We start from the raw sequence: 9,441 nt of genomic DNA, 5'->3' as shown, positions 1-9,441 counted from the left end.
TTACTTTTGCTGGATATGACCACCGTTTGCCCTGACTATGGCCTTAACACGGTCCAGAAACGGATCGCAAACTGCCCGAATGTGACTTGTAAGTATTTTGGCCCACTCGCAGACATGGCTTTTTTCAGCGCCTCGAGGCTGGTGAATTTTTTAGTTCGGACCTTGCTCTCCAAAGATAATAATCCATCAGATTCCCGTCTGGTGAATTTGAGAGCTAGTATGTGGACGTTCTGAAGCTCGGAACGTTGTTTTTTAGCCATTCTTGGTTCACTCGAGCTTTTTGAGACGGTGGTCCTGTTGAAACGTCCATGATCTGCCACCGAAATGTTTATCTGCCCACGGCTTCAAAACGAGCTCCAGAATACTTTCTGGATAATATAATATTTCGTATTTACCTTGACGCTAAACTCGATGAAAACAATTGGAGAGCGCCCGTCTGCGGTTACATCGGCCCAAACCATTACCCTCAAATTCTCGTATGAATGGTTGGTTAAATAAAGCCTGTCGGTTTGGGAGTTTACGAGTTACTCAATTTGAAAAATTGTATCGTCACTGTTGAAGAAGGTTTTACTAAGTAAAATAAACAAAGTTTATGCTAAAACTTCTAAGGACGCAAAAAATGTTGTTCCAAAGGTTCAGCGTGACCTGGATGATGGTCTCCGTAATGATTTGATCGGGAGTGTCTTGTAAAGGCGTTACATCTCTTCAATTCTGCGAAAAATGTCAGGACAAAGGTGTAGCAGGAGGATGTCTTAGAAGGTGTGGTGAAGCAGTTGAGCAGCACTCTCTTCAATGGAGAGTGTTGGACCTTCTAGCAAGATTCCGCTTCAGTCGATAAGGCAAAAACCAACCATCAGTGGATAAAAAACAATATTCTGGAAGTACAGATCTGAATCCATTGGACTATGACTGCTGAATAAAACAATAGTTTTTTAAGTCATAATTTAAATTTCAGTTTATTCCGTCAACTCTTGCTCATGTGCTTAATTTTGATATTGACATGATAAATTTTCTCTTTTTCTTTCTTTTTTCTTTTAATTTTTATTTTTATTTCGCGTTGTCTATTAATTAAATTAAGTTAAACTAAATCTGCATTACAAGGTAGTAAAGCTGTGTAATTATAAATTAATCTAAACAATGATCTATGTAACAATACATTGCAATACAATTGTAAACATATAAACATATGCATGTAAGTATATACATATGTAATAATACAAATTTTTCGAACGGTGTTAGCTGTCATCATTTACTTCTTTTTTTGTGGTTAAGGTTTATCAGTTTTATGCCTCTACGATGTCAACGGGGGCAGATGAGGGCATGTATGTATATGTATGTGTGTATGCATGTAAATATGTATGTTCGTTTACAAAATGCACAAATATACATATAAACACGTTTGCGAGCAGCATCCAAATGTGAAGTTTTTATGGGTGAATTACGGCAGCCATATAACGGTTTAACGGTTTCTTCTTTCATTTTTGCTTTTATTTTATGCTTCTTGTCAATCGAATTGGGGGAAAAGCATTCAATTTTTCGGGAGAATCCAGCTTACTCTAAATGAATGAGAGAGAGAAAAAAGCAAAAAACAAAACAAAAAATATGAATTAGCAAATATAACAACTAAAAATGAAAAACATTTTTACATAATATGGAGTAAAAGTGAAAGATTAATAGATAAAGTGTTAATTAGGTCATTCGTTGTTAAGGGATAGTAAGTAATTGTTGTATTTGAAAATCTATTTTTTTGGTAATTTAGTAATTAAACAGGTGCTTGTTATATTAATATATGGTACTTATATGAATGTATTCGCCCATGCAAATGTCTATTTGGTAATGCCTGCGATATCTAAGCAGTGGAGAGCGCTCAGTGTGCAGTAAGATTGTATAGCACAATTAGCTTTCATGCTTTCAGCTCAACATAAAACAATCCGCAAAATGCATGTCAAACCTTTTTCGTTCGACTCGCTTTGAATAGGTTTTGTCTGCATAGTGGCGTATTGTGTTCTCACTCAATTATCTCCCTGCACAGCAGTAACTCAACTTACTCTAGACCATCGCAGCAGCCATGCAATTCATACTTTCCAGAGATTATTATTTTCAGAAACGCCACACATTCACACAAAATTCAAATGTGCCTTTTATTTTCTCCCGGGACTGTTTCCGCTTTCTTTTCATTTTTTTTCTTATCGCTTTCCTTTTTATATTCTATTTCCGAAAGTATGTAAATTTTTATTTATTTTTTTAAATTAAAAATCTTTTTGTAGATATATGACCTGGTCTATGAAAAGGTACCTCACGTGTCAAAAAATTATTTTTCACTTTTTTGTTGATTCGAATAGTGTGTGGAAGGCTCTTTAAAATGGTGAAAACCAGAAAATCATAATTTGCTTAAAAGTTTGTTAAAAGTAAAAAAAAAGAAATGTACAAATACGAAAATACAAAAGCTAACTTATTTTTTAAAACGATTTCTGCGATTTGCATTAACTTTTCTTATTTATTTATATATATAAAAATGTTTTTCAATGCTTCTGTGATTTTATTGATACTGTGATCTATGCTGAAGAAAATAAGTCAAACCGGATTGAAAAATATTAATATTTAAAAAAGTTACAAGGGTTTTTAGAAGTTTAAACGTTAACTGGTGTTTTCTCGAAAACTTGTTTTCGCACGTAAGGTACCTTTTCGTAGACCAGGTCACATATTTCAAAACTATAAACAGTACATACAAACATATCCGTGAGCTTTGAAAAAAAAAAACTACCTGTAAAGGAATAAATTCCTTATTTCAGAACAATATTTTTGCCATAGTGTCTTCTACCTATTAAGGAATAAATTCCTGGTTTCTAGTACAACATTTAGATTAAAACTCACAACCTTATAATACGTTCACATATAAGTAGATGATCTACTCATTCGCGCTTAACTCAAAATCCGTAATTGAACAGCGCGTTTTCTTATACAAAATTTTTCTCCAAAATCTGAGATTATAAAATAATCCTAGATAATAACGATACTTTTTGGCATACAACTCTGTGTTTTCTGTATTATCGATAATTATTATTACGAATGTATGGAGAAACATCAAAATAAAAACTAAATGGAATGGATGCAGGCAAAGAAAACAGGTCTGTAAACTTAATTCTAATAAAATGTTTGTTAAATATTATTAATTATGGATTAATTTTACAGAGAAAAAGGTGTGTCCAAAACGTTTTGTCCTCTTATTACATATTATAAAATGTAATTTAGAATATCCCATGTGCATTGCTGCCATAATTTTTTGCAACCTCAGTAATCAACGCATATGGATTTCCTCTAACTTTATTAGCAGCCAATTGCGCAATTAAATTAGCTATTCCTTCTCCTTGTATTTTCTTCATATTGTTAGTAATAATTAAAGAAACCAAAAACACCGAAATATTCCACCAAAATAATTTCTGTGAAGAAAAATCTCTCAAAGCAGTATTGACAGCTGATTGTCAATTTTGCAGGTAATCTGCCATATGTGAACGGGTTGTTGTTGTTGTTGTAGCAGCATAATCATTCTCCATACATATTATATATGGGGAATGCTGCTGAAGTGGCAGTCCTTGGCCGGATATAAATTCGGATCGTTCCGGTAACGTAGAACCGACTGTCGTGGGAACGATATGTGAACGGGTAGATTAATTTGGTGGATTTATAGGTGATTAATGCATATGTGAACGTATTATTAGCTTAGGAATCCATTTTAATCAATTTAACATACAAATATTAAAGTTTTATACGATTTCCTGTGATTTTTTATCTGAAAGCAAAACCTGTTAAGGTTTTATGAGTTTTTTTTTATCAAAAGTCCACAGATATGTACATTTAAAGTGCTTTAACAATACATAAGCACATTAACGTGTAGGTAAATCAAATAAATTTCATTCTACAAAATGAACATCAAAGAAGCTTTAAAACAATGTCTCTAAACTGCTAGTAAATAAAAACAGTCAAAATGGGTAGTTTTGCTTGCATTTTTATACCTCTCCGCACTAATACCCTAGAAATTTATTATTTTGTTAACATAACGTTTGTCTCTCAAAGGGATCAATCAATCTGGCTGCTCTTTAATGCGTACGATAACTGGAGTAAAAGTTGAAATGTCTTGCGGAAATTCGGTACATCTATTATTTTTGGCTTAGGAAAAAAACGCTCAGTTACTTCAGCAATTTAAGAAAAAGAAATGTGTGCATACAGTCACTCACACCATATTTGACACAGACAAAAATTGTTTGTAAAGTTTTCTATATAACAATATTTTGCGAAAATACATACAAAAACAGAGTATGCAGACATCTTATTTATTTCTTATCATTTCTCAACATAAAATACAAAAAAGTGTCACTCATTTCATTGTAATGCAAAAAAAAAAAACAAAAACATACTGAGAATTCATGCCAATTAAATGATACGGTTAAAAGTACTGCTATTCCCGGCGCAAGTTTTAACAAACGAAATTGTATTTTTAGTATGCGAGAATATGTGAGTTTGACATAAAACAATATTAAATTTTATGTACGCTTGGTTTTTTTTAACCATGGGACCGCGTACTTCGACAGAAAAGCGTGAGCTAGTTTTGAAACATTCCAAAAACGGAATGTCGCATCGAAAATAGCTGAAATTGTACATTTAAGTTCGTCAATAGTCCAGCACTTTATTAAACGCTTTATGAACGAAAATCGTGTGGTAAATAAGGGACGACAAGCTTGAAATAACACGTTCACAGAAAAAGAGCGTCAGTGGTTAGTGCGCCAAGTGAAGAAAAATCCATCACAAGCACTCCCAAGTTAACTGAAATTGCCAAAAAGTATTTAGATAAGACTTGCCATCCAGAAAGTGTTCAAATGGCATAAAGGGAAGCAAATTTAAATGTCAGAATAGCCGGTATTAAACTTTTCGTAAGTGCAAAGAATAGAACTAAGAAATTGCAGTTTGCGTGTGATCATCTAAATAAGACCCCAGCATTTCGGAGGAGCATACTTTTTGCAGCCAATATAAACATAAACTTATTTGCACCAGATGGTACATCTTTTATATGGCGCGAGGCCAATACGGAACTCAAACCCCAAAATTCGCAAGCCGCTACAAAACACGGCAGTGGCAACGTTATAATTTTGGACATGCATGCCATCAAATGGAGTTGGAAATCTGACCTTTATCGAAGCAACAATAAACAAATATATTTATTTAAAACTTCTGCAAGAAAATTTGGTTCAAAGTGCTACAAAATTACAAATTGAAGATGACTTTTGCTTTTATCAAGTTGACGACCCTAAGCACAAGTCGCAAATAATACAAATATGGTTAATATATAAATATTCACACATTGCTGAAACTCCTGCGCAATTACCCGTTTCTAAAATCAAAAATGTGTGGTCAGTTTTGAAGGCAAATAAGAAACTACGACATCCATAAAAATCTGATTTTAAAAAGGCGATAATTCAAGAGCGGAACCAAATTAGTTCAGAATACACAAACAAGTTGGTTGACTAATAAAGGATACAAAGTACTTACAAAACGAGAAATAAATAGGTTCTCCTTTTCAACAGTATCATTTAAGCTGCAGCGCGAATTATCTATATGTGTTTTTTTGTTTTTGCATTACAATGAAATGAATGAACACGTTTTTGTATTTTATATGGAAAATATAATAACAAATAAATAAAATATTTGTATAAAGTAGGTTCTGTTTTTATGCGGTTTTTTTTTAAATTACAAAATGCATGTCGACCTATCGGCAATTGTACATATAAACTAGATTCTAAACCAGCTAAGCAAAAACACATCACAGATTACATCAGAAATGCTAACTCTACAAGTATGGAACCGTCTGCATAACCATCTAGATCAGACGTGTACATTTCCTCAAGTGACGAAAGTGATTTTACGCCAAATCCTAAACGAACGCGCAATATGTGGGTATTGTCTGATTCTATTTCTGACTTAAATTTATTTTTCGATTCTGACGTTTCTTAAATAAAGATATAATTTTCAAAAATACAATATTTTGTTTATGCGATTTTATTTAATTATTTCAGTTCATGCGGTTTTAGCACTTTTGAAACGTATCTATAGTTTTACTATAGAACTAGTAGCTTTTTTTATGCTGTTTTTTTTTATGCTGTTTCTTGCGGAACGTATCTACCGCATAAAAACAGAACCTACTGTACTCTGTTTTTCGATTTTCGCAAAATATTATGAAATATGAAATACTTCATAAAAAATTGTATCTGCATCAAAGAAGGTGTGAGTGACTGTATATACTTGAGCAATGAATTCACAAAATTTAACAAAGCATGGTGTTCGTAAAGAAAAAATTGATGCATTTAAAACGTTTGAAATTTGAACTGCCAACTTCTTCTAGTATAGTATTTGCCCTCTTAGTCCCGAGTTGCAAAACAAATAAAAAAACAGATTTGTATATCGGTCCAATGCAGGGCGTATATACCCTGCAGAAAAAACCTAAGCTCTATAGCCCAAATGTGGATATCATTTACTAGTCATTTACTAGATGACCAAAGTTGTTAATTTGGAATTTAACATTTTATGGAAAGTGGCTAGAGACTGATTTCACAAATTTTTAACAACCACTTTTGCCAGGAACAAAAGAATCTGCGTATTGAGTAAAAATCGATACCATTTTTATGGCAATTTTGGTCAGCACTGATAATCGGACGTACACAAATTCGGAAATCTAATACTCTCGTCACCTTGACTATTACATTATTGCACCCGCGTACTTGTGGCCAAAGATAATATAATTTTATTCACATAACGGTTTTATATAACAGAATAAAGTGAGGAGTTAAGTTACTTATATTTTTCCGGCCGCCTGCATGCACGATAACTCGAGCAAAAATTAATAAACTTCAATGAAATGACAAGGCAGATTATTTAATTATACAAACGATGCAAAATTACTCGAATTCCATACAAATGATGAATCCAGTATAGAGAATATGAAGCAAGTAAAATATCGAAAATGAACCTTGTCACGCCCTCTTTTGGGTAAGTGCGTGTATCTCGTTAGCGAATAAAAAAAAACTCGCCCAAACTTGGTGTACGTATTGCTACCCACCACATTCAGATTCGGCATGAATATTATTGAGATCGGATAAACACCACGCATGTTTTTAATGTATACGAGAAGACGTTCGTCCCTCTCATTGTCTATGAGTTTGTTTGATTCTGAAAATTTACAGCCAGCCCAAATTTAAATTTACTAAAATGTGCGTGTGTAATATAAAGTTCTTCTTCTTCCTGATTGGCGCGATAACCGCTTAAGCGATTTTGGCCGAAGTTCGTCTGAACAGAATTTAGTCCTTCTTACTTGTTTTTGCTCAATGCCTATTTTGCTTGCTAAAAAAAGCAAAAAAAAGTAAAAATATTTCTATGCGTTGGTTTGGTTAGCAACAAGATGAAAAATAAATGGTTTTTTAATTAATTTTGGGTGGGCTACATTACGAATAAAAAATTAGCCACAATGAACAAAAATTCAAACTTTTCTTAAGCTACTTTTCTCTACGATAATAAGACCTTTCGCTTTATATATAGAATAAAAATATTTTTTTAATTTATTAAAAACAACGAGCAAATACTAAAATTTGCATCTAAAAAACACCATTTTTAGCTAATTTTGGGAGTTTTTGAATCCCATCAATATTTTAAAAAGCGCAAATAACTAAATAACGATTTTATTATACATAATTTAAATAATTAAATAGGAACTAAAAATCAAAATTATTTATGACTAGAAATGGATAAATTGAAATGATTCTAATATTTGGTAGCAGAAAATGGCTTATCTTATGCTTAATTAAGTATAAATGTATCTTTTTGACAGCAAAAATGTCGGCATTTAATAAGCCATTTGGTTTAATTGTAAAAAAATCTACTTTGTGTAGGTTAATAGTTTCGAGTTACATAATAAATCAATTATTAAATAATTAAATAATACTTTTACAACAATTACGTTGAGAGACCAAAGGTGCATGCAAAAAAGTAAGCATTAAGAAAGCGTGATATGTTTTGAATTGCATTTTGGGAAATGTTAAGAACCGAAGCAATTAAGAAGATTACTACAAGCGTTTTTTTTTTTTTCAATTGCTAGACATTGCTACATCAAATATAAAACCAAAAATATTAGCTACATCAGTTCCTACAAGTATGTATACAAGCGGCAATAGAAAGTATGCAGCGCCACTAAGCAAAACTAATTAAATTACCAATATAGAAATAGGTTAATCTTTTAAATAAAAATATGGCAAGCTACCGTGAAAAAAAAAATGGAAAAAAATAATAATTTAATCACTTGAGTCACTGAAGAGAATGGTAGGTTCCAATGGGCGAGTTCTCACATATGGCATTCTAGGCCATGGCCACGTCACTGGCATCGAGGACTGATAGTTAAATTTGTATAGTTGATCCTCCAACCACTTGCGTTTATCAACTGGTTCGGGGTAAGTGGAAGCCAAGCCTAAATTAGAAAAAATTAAATTATAAAGTTTATATTAAAACCACAGAATAAATATTTCAAAGCCCATACATACCCTTATCATAAGCACACTTGGTTACGTTTTCAGCAATGCGCATCGACACCTCACGCACGGCATCCAATGGTGGATATAGCGAGCCGCGATCCAAATCGCTTTGGTCAACGAAGTTTGCCAATTCCCGTGCAGCAATGAGGAACATATCGTCGGATATATGGTGAGTGCCAGTGGTAATAACACCCAATGCTACACCTGGAAAGATATACGCATTGTTGCCTTGGCCAGGGTAGAAAGTTTTTCCATTCATTTCCACAGGTGGGAATGGTGAACCGGATGAGAATACAACGCGTCCCTGTAAAAAGCAAAAAGACAATAGGAAGTGTGAACTCTCTACATTATTATAAATCATTATGAAAACACTGTAAGGAAAATCCGTTACAAGCCAACCGTAATATTCATGATGAAACAATCGTTTTTTATTACGTCTCAAACTATAGACATCAAAGTTTACAAAAAAAACATAATGAGTTTGATATCCAAGAGAGTGTCTGATTGAGAAGTGGAAGACTTTCCTGCGGCGTAACTAAATAAAAAGCTTTTTAAAGTTATTATCTATCTGTCACTAAGTCAGAGAAAGAAATGGTTGAACTAATAATAATAAAATATCTGATAGTGCAGCCTAAGTTAGTAAGATCTAGATAGAACATCCAATATATATTTGGCCATGACATCAATCGATCTTAATAAAAATGTACTCAGTAAAAACTAAAAACATACGAGAAAATTGGCTTTAAAATTTTGGATCTTATTAATATTTTGCGAAATCGGTTCTATAACAGAAGGAATCGTCTTGTTGTTGTTATTGGAGCAGCATATACATTCCCCATATATGTGCGGGAAATGCTACTGAAGTGACAGT

At 32.9% G+C, this 9,441-nt stretch overlaps 1 protein-coding gene across 1 annotated transcript in view; it reads right to left on the bottom strand.

Moving 5' to 3' along the window:
* Positions 1 to 938: 938 nt before the first annotated feature.
* The window catches only part of LOC128854998 (NADP-dependent malic enzyme), a 60,718-nt gene continuing 52,215 nt past the window's right edge, over positions 939 to 9,441 (bottom strand). The window contains exons 7-9 of the mRNA XM_054089535.1: positions 8,580 to 8,874; positions 8,342 to 8,506; positions 939 to 1,556 (exon numbers count right to left, since the gene is read on the bottom strand). Of these exons, the coding sequence (XP_053945510.1) occupies positions 1,552 to 1,556; positions 8,342 to 8,506; positions 8,580 to 8,874 (465 nt within the window). The 3' untranslated portion in view covers positions 939 to 1,551. The remainder of the gene's footprint in view (positions 1,557 to 8,341; positions 8,507 to 8,579; positions 8,875 to 9,441) is intronic.

The sequence above is a fragment of the Anastrepha ludens genome, chromosome 2 (genome assembly GCF_028408465.1).
Source record: "Anastrepha ludens isolate Willacy chromosome 2, idAnaLude1.1, whole genome shotgun sequence".
Lineage (NCBI taxonomy): Eukaryota > Metazoa > Arthropoda > Insecta > Diptera > Tephritidae > Anastrepha > Anastrepha ludens.
This window is presented reverse-complemented; position numbering and strand designations above follow the sequence as displayed.